Source organism: Streptopelia decaocto (genome assembly GCF_964273445.1).
Source record: "Streptopelia decaocto genome assembly, chromosome: 9".
Lineage (NCBI taxonomy): Eukaryota > Metazoa > Chordata > Aves > Columbiformes > Columbidae > Streptopelia > Streptopelia decaocto.
The window spans coordinates 20,327,849-20,340,504 of record NC_138664.1 but is presented as its reverse complement, the minus strand read 5'-3'; the positions used below and the strand labels follow the sequence as shown (position 1 = coordinate 20,340,504).

Below are 12,656 nucleotides of genomic sequence, written 5' to 3'. Positions count from 1 at the left end.
CGCTGCATTAGAAGAAAACGGCTTGTGGAGGAGGAAATACCTGGTACCTTGTTTCTCTTCAACACCGGTGAGGTTTACACGTGGCAATCCCAAAGAGCAGAATGAATACTGCAAGAATTAAGAGCGTAACAGAATTTAAAAGGCAAAACTTGGCATTTTTGCTTAGGTTTGTGTTTTGTCCCTCCTCTGCATGACCCTGGTTGAGTCTCTGCTGCCTGGTTTGCTTTTCCTGTGGACGTGTAGGTGAGACAGGGCACTTCTGAGATGGAAACTATTAATATTAAATATGGGCTGGGGCTCTCGTACCAAAATTCAGGAGCCTTCATGCTTTGTGGCTTTTTAGTGCTTTGGAAATGTTTGAATTGGTGTTTAGAGGGAATAGGTAATTCCAGGTGAAATTCTGTCCGTATTTCTTGGTGTAGGCCAATAGGTTTTGCAGATATGTGTAAAAACAGAACTACCTGGTGCAAGCGGTAAATTCAAGTTCCTGATGTGGATATGAACCCTTAAAAACCAGCCCACTATTACAAATATCTCTGATATTTCCATAAGCATTTAGCTGACTACAAATGCCAGTATTAAAGTTGCATCACAGCGTTTGTCTTAAAAACTGTTTTCTTTGCAAACATCACACCCAGCTGTTTGCTCCTCTCAAACAGAGGATGGGCTACACTGATCATGTCAGAACAATCTGAAGGCTGGAAACCTTTTGTGGAGTTAATATTTATCTATGAGTCTCTTTAATAAACAAATGCTGCCTATAATGGGACTGCACTGGATTGCCTTGCTGAAATTTTTAGATAGAAGTAATCCCGAAGGCAAACAAAACGACGTGATGGAGCTAAATCCCTCAGCTAACACTGAATTTTGAAGGTAGTGGTGAATTCTGGCACTGTAGCATACACGAGGCGTTGCCGCTGTCCCTTAGTGTCTTGAAAATTAAGATGTAAAGTCTACAAACTGTGTCAAGAAACGTGAACGTCACCCTTTTAAACTGTAAGTCAAGTCTTGCCGGTAGGTAGTGCTGTAAGTGGATTTGTGATGGGTTTTGTGGTGAGTTTAAATGTGTGCCTCGTCAAGACTCTTGAATTTAAGCCTTGCCTGTGTGCTTAGCTCCAAGGACGGTTGTCTGCCAGTAAATGTGCTGGTCTTCAATGTGACTGCGCTGTGGTCAGTAGTGGGGTTTTTTCCTAGGTAGGTGCCGTGTTATTTGCATTTAACTTGCTGCTGCTGCTGGGGAACGACTGGTTTAGTGGCGTTGAATGGGAGATGTACATTCAGGCAAGGTTAGCTGCTTAATTAGCGGATTTGATTAGTTCTTAGCAGCTGCTGCAGGCTGGGTGAGGATATGTGGTGTCATTGGGAAGGGGCTGAACTCACTGATTGCGGTTCTTTCCAATCCAGTCCTTCTCACCAAGTTGAAGAGCTTTCTATAAGACTGTGAATAAACAGGCATCTTTTCCCTAGGGGAATAGGAAATAAAAAGCAATCTTTCATCTCCCTCCAACCAACTTTGCATCCTCCCTTCCATGAGATATCTGATCTTTGGAAGCATTGCAAACCTGGAGTTGTATTTTCTTAGGTTGTCAGAGTATCTCAGGTTGACTGGAGGCAAAAGATACTTAAATGAGTAGGATTTTGGTCCAAGGGATGGACCATGCAGGCTTGGGCAAGGTGTTCAGTGCAAAATGTAAGACTGGTCTAATGGAGATAAGTCCTGGTCCACAGCAGTTGTTGCCACACTCTGGAGGTGCCAGAAGTGTATGAAACTTAGTCCTTAATTGGAGGTCGGTGACCACGTCTAAGTGCTCCATCAGCTGAACCAAAGATCATGCATTTCTCCTTAAATCAGAGAGGGAAGCGCCAAAATTTGGGGCACGCTTAATGTAAACTGAGTCTACAGAGGAAAACGTGAAGGGCAGGGACCTGTTGGATCACAAACCATGACTGATCGCTGCCTCCTCTTTAATGTTTTAGTGGTTAGAATGTTAGGGAAAATGGAATTCCTGAGTTGAAAAGATACATCAGACCTGGGCTTTAGGAAGGTGTCCTGGTGCCTGGGCTGCCAAGTAAGTTGTTCTTGCACTAGTCTCCTGTCCCGGAGATTTAAAGCAAAGAAATCACTATGTAGAATCAGGAATTACTTGAAATTTAACAAAAAAATTGAAAGTACTTGAATTTTCAGGAGCGTGCAGTTCAACCCCAAATCTCTGAAATGTAGTTGTCCAATATCCACCTCTGCGGTCAGGGCCATGTTGTATCATATTAGCGAAGAGTTTGTTAAAAGTAGTGGATGTAGGAGCTTTTCGATGTATTAAAACCAACTTTGTACATTTAACTCACGACTTGAAAAATGACTTACAGGGAAAGCAGTTTAATTTTCATTCTGACGTGTGTTACGCAGGTACTTTGATGGCAACTTGGAGAAGCTCTTTGCGGAGTGTCATGTCATCAATCCCAGCAAGAAGTCGCGAACGCGCCAGATGAACACCAGGTCGTCAGCCCAGGACATGCCTTGTCAGATATGCTACCTGAACTACCCCAACTCGGTGAGTGTCTGACCAGAAACTCCCCCAGCTTTGCTGTTGGAAACTTCACGTTTTGGGCACGAGTCTTGTAAGGATTTCTCCAAACTTCTCATTGAATCTTCTTTTTCTTGTTGACTTGGCAGCGTTGGGTTAATGGTTGGACTTGATGATCTTAAACGTCTTTTCCAACCAGGTTCCAGTATAAGTTGGGGAATGACCTATTAGAGAGCAGTGCAGGGGAAAGGGACCTGGGGGTCCAGGGGACAGCAGGGTGACCATGAGCCAGCACTGGGCCCTTGTGGCCAGGAAGCCAATGGGACCTGGGGTGGGTTAGAAGGGGGTGGTCAGTAGGTCAGAGAGGTTCTCCTGCCCCTCTGCTCTGCCCTGGGGAGACCACACCTGGAATATTGTGTCCAGTTGTGGCCCCTCAGTTCCAGCAGGACAGGGAACTGCTGGAGAGAGTCCAGCGCAGCCACCAAGATGCTGGAGGGAGTGGAGCATCTCCCGTGTGAGGAAAGGCTGAGGGAGCTGGGGCTCTGGAGCTGGACAAGAGGACACTGAGGGGGGACTCATTCCTGGGGATCAATATGGAAAGGGGGAGTGTCAGGAGGATGGAGCCAGGCTCTTCTCAGTGACAGCCAATGGTAGGACAAGGGGCAATGGGTTCAAACTGGAACACAAGAGGTTCCACTGAAATCTGAGAAGAAACTTGTTGGGGGTGAGGGTGTCAGAGCCTGGCCCAGGCTGCCCAGGGAGGTTGTGGAGTCTCCTTCTGTGCAGACATTCCAACCCGCCTGGACACCTTCCTGTGTAACTTCATCTGGGTGTTCCTGCTCCATGGGGGGATTGCACTGGATGAGCTTTCCAGGGCCCTTCCAACCCCTCACATTCTGGGATTCTAATCTGTAGTATATGCATTATAAAAAAGGTGTTCAGGAGTGTTTCTCACAACAATAAACCTTGTCTGCTGCAGCTGATCGAGTAACACGGTGCGGGACCATAGAATTCCATAGTGCTTTAGCATTCTCTTTAATTCTTACTGTGTGGTTTGACAAACAGGTTATTTGAAACCACAAAGAACATTAGTTTACCTGAAATGGAGTTGGATTTCAAATGAAATTGTTCTGCCTTCTGCAAAAACCTCTGAGGATGCTGGGGTCTGTCAAGTGTAGTAAAGTTCTTCAGAAAAGAGCAAGTAGTATATCAAGTGAACTTTGCAAAGGACAGGTACCAATTGAAATGTGCAAATAAATGGTACATAAAAGAAAAAACTACATGGAAAACATGATGGACAAAGGTATTTACTTGAACAGAAAGACAGGACAGGAAACAGCTTGTAAAAGTAGTAAATAATGATGCAAAATAGCCAAACTACAAAGCCTGGAATAAAATCAGGTAGAACTAGGAGTAAAATCAAGTTGTGCTGTGCAGAGAGCACAACCAGTGTGGATATCCTTGGTTCTTTATTATGTTCGTGCAATACTTCTTTAATCAGAGATTAGGGTAAAGACCTCCCACTCTTGCTCTGCGTGTGTTTTATGAGCTTGATTTTCAGCGAGAATGGCAAGATATGATGAATATCGTACCCTCGGTGCTGTAGCCTGACTGGGAGGCTTTGCCTTGCTGTGGAAACAGCCCGCTTGCAAAGCCCAGTTCCAGGCAGCTGAGATTCCCAGCATTACAATCGCTATTTCTTTGGAGCCAGTAACCACAAGACTTCGTGCATCTCCTTTTAAGCCTGTGTGCACCAGCTTCCCTTTTAGAGAACAGCTGCAAAGGAGAATGGTTGCTCGGTTCCTGTAAAGAGATGTTTTGAAAAAGAAAAAAACGAGAAATTTGTCTACCCTGTGCTAAACTCCTACTATTGAATCGCTGCAGACTTTCCACATTGGGTAGTAAGGAAATAATTTTGATTTTAGCATGCTAATTTTGATTTTATTAGCACGCTAACACACCTGGCTTTTGTAGTTTGAATAGCACGTTAAAACCACCAGTGGCCCAGTTATTCAGTTCTACACTGGCTGGAGCAGTGGGATGTTGCAAGTGAGCAGAGGCCTCCCTAAATTATTAGTGTTGATTAAGTCGAGAGCCAAAGGGGAACGGCGCTGGTTCTTTGCCATATGCAAAAGCTGGAGCATATAGGAAATTAATAGTTATTATTTCTTTAAAAGGCTGCAGCGTCTAAGATGACCGTAAGCCATCTGTTTTGAAACCTGTTTTGAAGCTGTTTTGGTCAATGTGAATTATGTATTCTAGGCTGAGTTATGTTAAATACCTGACCTAAAATGTTGCATTTTAAATCTTCTTGCAATGGTCAGCTTTTATTAATTCTTCCCCTAGAAAAGGGTGTGTTTTGGTTTGTTTTGTTATGAGATTCCATTCAGCGCCTATTAAGAAATTTTACAATATACAGCTATTATAGGACTGTAAGTCTTGAATATTCATCATCTCCTGTGGTCACCACAGGTTGTATTTGACTTTAAAAAGCACATATAAGGTAAACATGGAGTCTTTACATCTCCTTGTCATCTCCAGAGAAGTGTCATTTGAGGTTTTTGGGCAACATCTTCAAAATGATGTGTTTGATTTTTCTCCAGACGCCCCGATAGTTTGAAAACTTAAGGGAGCTATTTCAGTCACTCTGTGTCAGGTCCCAGACATTACTGTAGGTGAGACCCTTGTTGGTGAAGACCAGAATTGAGAGGGGTTTGGATTTTTGGGGGTGAAAGCAGAGCCGTCCCCTGCAATAACCTCCTCTTGACACCCGGTGATTTTATGTTGGCCTTTTTCCTTGTTCCCTTGACATCTGCCACCAGCTCAGCCAAAAATAATTGGGAACTCCCTCAAAGTAAAGAAAAGAGTTGAAAGAGAACTCTTTGCAGGCTGGGAGGAACAGGGGTGGCTGCGTTTTGTATGGGGGTTCAGTAAATCTTTGCCTGAAGAACTGAAACAAGGCTGAAATGATGTTCTTCCTCGTGGTCTGTAATGCTTCCCCATGTGTGCCTGCTGGAGGAATATTTAGGATTATTTAAGTTCATTAAGGGATGATCCCCTTGTCTGTGCCTGTTTCCCATCATGTGGAGAAGCCATAAATCTGGGGAAAAAAATCTTCCTGCTGGTTGTGTGCTGGTGGCATCCCAAAAATTACAGGTGTCAGGGCTTTTCTACCATAACCCTGCATCTCCGGGGGACGTCGCTTGGCCACAGCAGCATCTGCAGAGCATCAGATACCGTGTTATCCAGCTCAGTTATGCTTCAAAAATTGGAAGGTTGTGGTGTTTGTTTTGTTCCAAAGAAATTGAAGGTTTGGGTGAGTATCTCTGGTTTTATCTGGAACAAAGTCAGATGTGCTGGTCGGGTCAGATTTAACCATCTTACTTGACTCGCTCCTTAATTAACAACATCCTGCTGCTGTTCTGCAGAGGATAATGAGGTTTTTTTTGTTTGTTTATGGTGTTTCATACAAGTTGATGGTATCTCAGGGTAGAGCTCTTGTTTGACGCTGAGAATAAGACGGTTTGAAGAGCGAAGCCATCCAGTAGTAACCTGGATAGTGCTATGGGTGAGCTGCTTTAAATGTAGTTTGTCCTTGCCTCTGGCTCTGGGTAGAAAGTAACTTTTAAGATGACCTGAGAAAAGTAATTTAATTTCAGTGTTTGCTTCTCCGCTCCATTCAGTCCCAGATGGTATCTTGACATGTGCACACAAAGTTGTCCTTGTTGCTTCCCGTGATGTCTAATTATTGAATTTTATTGAGTAACTTACACCTGCCAATTAGGATCTTTAGTGATGAGCATCTGGATTTTTGGGGGGAATTTTACAGAGTAAGTTGGCAAACTTTATGCACGTGTGTTCAAAGCATAAGCGCACACAATTCTTTCTATTTCTGGTGTTTAGTGCTCACCCAGTAATGCAGACTGTTTCCTATTCAAGAAGGAGCTAAATGCCTGTGCTTATTCTGGGACTTCTGGGCAGCACCCAAGTGAAAAAACAGGAGGAAGGAAGAGTCCGTATCATCTTATAACTGTGACCTCTTTGGTGTTGCATTTATTTTACTCATTTGCAAGAACAGAATAGGGGAGAGCTGTGTTATGTACTCCTGAAACAAGGATTAATATCCATGAGCGGTCGGGATGGAAAGATCAGCCACACCTTTCCTTGCTGCTGGCTTGGGGATTAAAGCCTGGCTTTGAAAGCGTGACTAAAGCTGCCTTGGCAATGAGAAAATAAATAGTAGCGTCTGGAGTTCGGTGTGGGGGATGAGATGTGACAAAGCCGCACAGCATCACGGAGGGCGAAATGATGGAGTGAATCCACGTGATGAAGTGATCCCTTGTGTTGTTTTTTTTGTCGTTGCAGTACTTCACCGGCCTAGAGTGTGGACACAAGTTCTGTATGCAGTGCTGGAGTGAATATTTAACTACCAAAATAATGGAGGAAGGCATGGGACAGGTAAAATGTCAACTCGCCTGCCTCGTGGCTTAGTTCTGGAAATTCTGTGGATTGGAGAGGAGGGGGGAAGAAATGGGAGAATTCCTCCTCATTAAGGTTTTTTTAAAAACAAGCAGAAAACCAACATGAACAAAGAAAACGAAGCCCCAGAGCTTGTAATGGGTGAAGCTGGAGGGAACTACGTGGAGTTAGTATGTGGTTGCTCCGAGTGGGAGGAATCACGCTGTGCACGTTGGCACATCTGGGACGTGACATTAGAGCCAACATACTATTTTTTGCTGTGGATTTAGTGAGGTCTGTTGCCTTGGGATTCTTTGTGATGCAAAAAATAGGCAAAACCCTGTTCCTTTTATGACCCTTTTGTCTGTTTTTCAGACCATTTCATGCCCTGCTCATGGCTGCGATATCTTAGTTGATGACAATACAGTTATGTAAGTATGATCTGCTACCTCTTGGCTTTCTTCTCTTTTTTTGTTACTTGTGGGGTTGGGCTTGACCTGTTTATTTTGATATGGGTATGTCTTACCTTCCTGTTTAGGTCTGACCAACCTATGGCGCAGTACTTGGAGGAAAGACTGCTTGACCAGTTTGGTCAGCAGGATGAACACCGGGCAGCCTTTCCAAACCCTGTTTAACCGCTTTGCGTGGCTCGTTTCCTTTGATTTCTGTAGGAATTTAGGACTTCCTCCCTAGGTCAGCCCACTGGTTCGCCGAGTCTCTGGTTCATATGTGAGTCAGAGGCAAAGTCCTGTGTATGGACCGATGCAGGGTGTGGTTTCTGCCCTCTGATAGAAAGCAGCTGATCCTCAAAGGTCAGGTTTGATTAAGCTGGTGTGTCAGGCTGTGTCACTTTGCTTTTGAAGTTGTCCAGCTGTAGGATGGCTGCTCCTACATGGTGGAGCAGTCAATTCCATGAGCTTCCTTCTCTTTTATGTCGGGTGATGTTATTGCATGAGTAACACCCTTCATAATGCTGAACCTTGATTAAGTTCATTTTAATTCCTCATGCTAAAAAGCGTCTAAATAGAAGCTTATTCCGTTACCTTCTTCCTTCCTTCCTGAAGCCTGACTCATTCATTGATATTAATTTGCTGGTTTTATATCAGTTTCTTTCAGACGAGTGGTTTCCCCGCATCTCTGCGTTAGTGGCTCTGCGTTAGTCATGGAGTGTGGGCTGGATACAAGTGGAAGTAGCTGAGATGTTCTAGTGCCCCGTTGCGGGGCGGCTCGTGGAGTTCAGTGGGTGGAAACTCAAGTTCGTGTAGTATCTTGAGTGACTTGACTGAGATTTTTGCTTACGGGAGCCTGAACTCAACTTGCGGTGTCGTACGCTCTCGGCAGGAAACGTCTCGAGTGGTTTTATCCTTCTGTTTCGCTTTTTAGCTTTTATAGCGCAGGAAACGATGACGCTGGGGTGAATCTGTGCAGTGTTCAGCTTGCACCATGTGCTGTGGGATTCCCCCTCGCCTAGAAATTGCAGAGATACGATACTTATGACACTCAAATGGCATCTGGGTGGTAAAGCAAACAAGTTCTGTGTCCAAACAAAAGTATAAATGTTTTGTGGAGGTAAAACCCTACTTTTCCCTGGTCTTACAGGGGACACCTGGAATATTTGGGGGAGGGACGTGCGGTTTCCTGCAAAGCTGCAGCAATCTTATGACATGAATAAAAGCAGAATTAATTCCAGCTGGAATCTGCACTCCCTCCCATGTCCCTAATTTTTCTCTTTTTAGGTCTTTTCCTTTTTACAAAGTGTCCAGCTCTAGATTTCCCGACTATAGGAACCTAAGATGAATGTACAATGTATAGAGACTAGTTTGTTTATCCATCAGAAAATCAAAGCAAGTTATTAATTGCTCCCTTCTCAGTGCTTGCCAAGTGCATCTCCAAGTCGAATAATCTCCATACAAGTCTAAACGGAGCAGTTCAGGTGACTTTCCTGGATTTGTGAGTATTTAGCTGTCGTCTTGGCCCTTTTCCTTGTTACTGTTGAGCTCAAGTAGGAAGGTTGAAGAGAAAGGTCCCTTGCAACTCTTTCAAGACATTCAAACTGTCCAAAGATAATCTGGTTTTATCCCTCGTTTGCTGCTGATAATTGCTTTAGCCACCATGCAAAGGCATTGATTTTATTAATAAACAAGGCAGGATGCTCAGGGGTGGCAATAATCTGGTAGTAACCTTTGAGAACCATCCTGCTCGGTGGGAATGGATGGATTTCGGGTCTCCGTATGGAAGTCATATGGAGTGCTGCCTCTGTTTTAATCTTTTGCGTAGTTGCTGTGTCAGGTCAGTGTGGTCAAGTCTTTTGGGAGGGTTTTTGACCTCTCCCATGATGTGCGTTCTGCTAATTCCACCCGTTTGTGTCTGTGAGGAGTTGGCGTTATCGAAATGGAACAAAAGCGTTAAGTTGGTGGTGTATTAAATGATTCTGGTTGAACTCTTGAGAGTGTTCTGAAGCTGTGTTGGTGTGTAGACCTGGACTGAGCTGCCAGGAGAGATCAAGGGATAAGTTTGCGATATTTTTAATTTCAAGCATTTATTTTTCCCCAACCTGGTTTCTTTGAAATAGATTCTTTTCTAGCTTGGCTGACAGAGGAATGGACCCCAGAGGGTGGTTCATTGGTGCTGGGAATGGTTTTAGTCTCTTAATTTGTCACGTTTCATGTCATTGTATGTCAAAAGCCAATAATGTTGGCATTACTCATCATTTAAATTCCAGGTGTACATACAATACATTTTTTAAATGACATTTTATTATGCTTAGGTATGGCTTTATAAATCCACATTATAAGTTCAAATTGTTTTTTCATTCTTCAGTAAGTTTCTCTCCGAAATTGCAGGCTTGCCATGGACATTGGCTCGAGGAGGCGCTTTGTCAGCTGATGTGTTTTATTTTAGCCCTGAAAATTTGGCCGCCACGTGCTATTTTGATATCCAAACCATCACATCATTTGGTCGGGAGCTCCCCAGACTCAGTGCTGGGATTCATGCAGCATGGCATCGTCACACACGCTGTTCCTTCATGAATTTTGGCATGAGGACACGCAGGAGTACGCTTAATTTTGGCTGATGGATAATCTGTTCCTTCCAATATTTATATCTGATACGGCCTTATAAAGCTTTACAATTCAAAACAGAGATACCACACAGCGGGTATTAGTCCAGTTTTATATTTATATAGATATATATGCAGAAGGCACTTCAGTCATAACTTCAAGATGTACATACAAGTGTTGAGTAATACATAATTAAATAATTTTGAGTTATCTAGGCCGGACGCTCTGCAAATGTGTCACCACCATTTTCAAGCATTCCTACCTGTCTGGTTTTCTTCTCCTCTCCCACTTCCGAGTTGACTCCATTTAAATGTGATGTCGTGTGCGCCCTCTATGATGTTGAATTTAAATTGACTTTGTGGTAAATAGATTTAAACCGCATTAACTTTTAAACCGAAGCCGTAGCGTTCCACTGAAACCCAGGTAACGTCGGGTCTGCCAAATTAGTAACCACAGAGCAGCTGTTAAAAGTGTTTGCCACAAAACGCTCGTGTTTGCTGTAAATGAACTAATGAAATTGTTTGCTCTGTTTCTTGGGCTCTTCAGGAAAGTGTTTTTAAATAAAACCACTCACACCGAGAGGTTTAGTTCTTTTGAATGTGAGCTTTCTGTATGGTTCTGAAGCCAATACTGGAAGTTAAATACACTCCTTTTAGTTTTCATAATAGTATCATAAATGATCTAACAAACAGAGAACAGGTAAGTGCAAAAAAGTACCTGCAAGTGTAGAAGGAGGAATCGGAACCATTTGTCTTAATTTACAGGGTAGGTGTGGAAAAAAGAGTTTACCGCAGTAATTTTTTGTTTCTTCCCTTTCCACAGGCGCCTGATCACAGATTCCAAGGTTAAATTAAAGTACCAGCATTTAATAACCAATAGTTTTGTAGAGGTGAGTTTTAATTTTCAATTTTGAATGACTTGTAGGGTGTTTTTGTCTTGTGCGTGTGCCAAACCAGACATGAGGTTTGGTGATAACTATAGATCAGGTTTCTTTACATCGTCTCTAATCAAGTCAGAGGCTTCGCAGGGGTTATTTTATAGCCTGTTTAGTTACAGGTATCGTTGTAGGAAAATATTTAAAAATCCATAGGACAGAAGACCTAGAGATATTAGATAAAGAGAATGCAAGAGCTGTTCAATGTATAGGTTACACTTAATATTTATCGTTCTCGAGTGTTACTTCAGACTGAAAACCAAGAAACGTTCTTGCTAACAAGAACATGCCTTAAACCTTTGCTGTTTGAAGTAAACCTGCAAAATTGCTTTTAGCAAAATACTAATGGCTTTGCAATATCAAAATCAGCATAAACTTAGAAAGGTGCTTGGGAAGAATTCCACTGTCCCAGTTGCCCGGTTGTACCTGTTCAGATTCACCCTAAGCCCAGTATGTAAGTTGTTACTGGGCTCAAGGTTTCCCTCCTTGTTTGAAGTGGTGCATGCAGCAGTTTTTGCCTGAAAGACGGACAAAAGTCTTGTAATGCTTGTGGTTGAAAGGATGAAAAAGGGATGAAGGGCAGGTGGGGTCCTTGTGCCCCATCCTTTTTCTATTATGCTTTTCTTTTTCTTTATTTCACAGTGTAATCGACTGTTAAAATGGTGTCCTGCCCCAGATTGCCACCACGTTGTTAAAGTCCAATATCCTGATGCTAAACCCGTTCGCTGCAAATGTGGACGTCAGTTTTGGTAAGAAAAATCAAATACAAGAAGGTGGTGCTGCTACTTTGAAAGTGTGTATTCTCTAAGTCTTTATATTGGGCTGTGGTTTAGATGGTGGGACAAGTGGCTGCAAATGGTAAGGCAGGAGTAGGTACAACTGGTTGCAAAGCCCCTGTCTTGAGACTTCTTTAACATGGAGATGGATCCAGCTTTCACTCCAGCCGAGCGGTTTCCGATTAGGTGAAGTTCTTCACTGCACTTGCTGTAGAGAATCAAATTATATGGAGATATACACTGCTCTGGAATGGCCATCGAGGGATTTGAGGGCTTTTTTAATGTGGATAATGTTTCCTTTGGAATGGCTTTGGTCTTTCAGCAGAGCAACCCTGAAGAAAAGTTCCACCGTGTTAAGCTAGTTAAATAAAGCTATAATTGTCAGCCTTATTTGCTTATTTCTCCTTTCTTTTGCTTACAGCTTTAACTGCGGTGAAAACTGGCACGATCCTGTTAAATGCAAGGTGAGCATGTCAAGGTTCTTTGGAAAGTTGGAAGTCAATGGATGTGCAGGACGTGTAGAAATGAAGGCCAAGCTTTGCAGCTGTTTGCATCGAGAAACTTAGTTTAGATTGTAGTGTGAGAAGAATTGGTGAAATCACTGGATGCCTCAAACTTGGCTGGAGAAGGATCAGGTTTAGCACAGCTTAGCTGGGCTGGATGTGGTCAGTTTATTATCAGCCAGGTGCAGGCAGTCTCTTGCTTTTGTTACTTGTGTTGGTTTGATAAAGCCATGTTCTCGGTAAGGTTAAAAAAAGAAAAACGGGAAAAAAAGTGTAAGGTGGACAGTGTGGGCATGAGTGGGCCTAAGGAAAAGCTGGGTTTGAGGTAAAGCTCGCCATCGTAGAGGGTCTGAGCGCAGTTTGGGCAGATGGCTGTTATAACATCCTTATTATCTGAGAGTCCC

General features: G+C 43.2%; 1 protein-coding gene across 1 annotated transcript in view; it reads left to right on the top strand.

Annotated features, from left to right (window-relative positions):
- The window catches only part of ARIH1 (ariadne RBR E3 ubiquitin protein ligase 1), a 52,965-nt gene that overhangs the window by 27,499 nt on the left and 12,810 nt on the right, over positions 1-12,656 (top strand). Inside the window, exons 3-8 of the mRNA XM_082061288.1 lie at positions 2,405-2,549; positions 6,888-6,980; positions 7,356-7,411; positions 10,862-10,928; positions 11,616-11,722; positions 12,171-12,213. Coding sequence (XP_081917414.1) covers positions 2,405-2,549; positions 6,888-6,980; positions 7,356-7,411; positions 10,862-10,928; positions 11,616-11,722; positions 12,171-12,213 — 511 coding nt within the window. The remainder of the gene's footprint in view (positions 1-2,404; positions 2,550-6,887; positions 6,981-7,355; positions 7,412-10,861; positions 10,929-11,615; positions 11,723-12,170; positions 12,214-12,656) is intronic.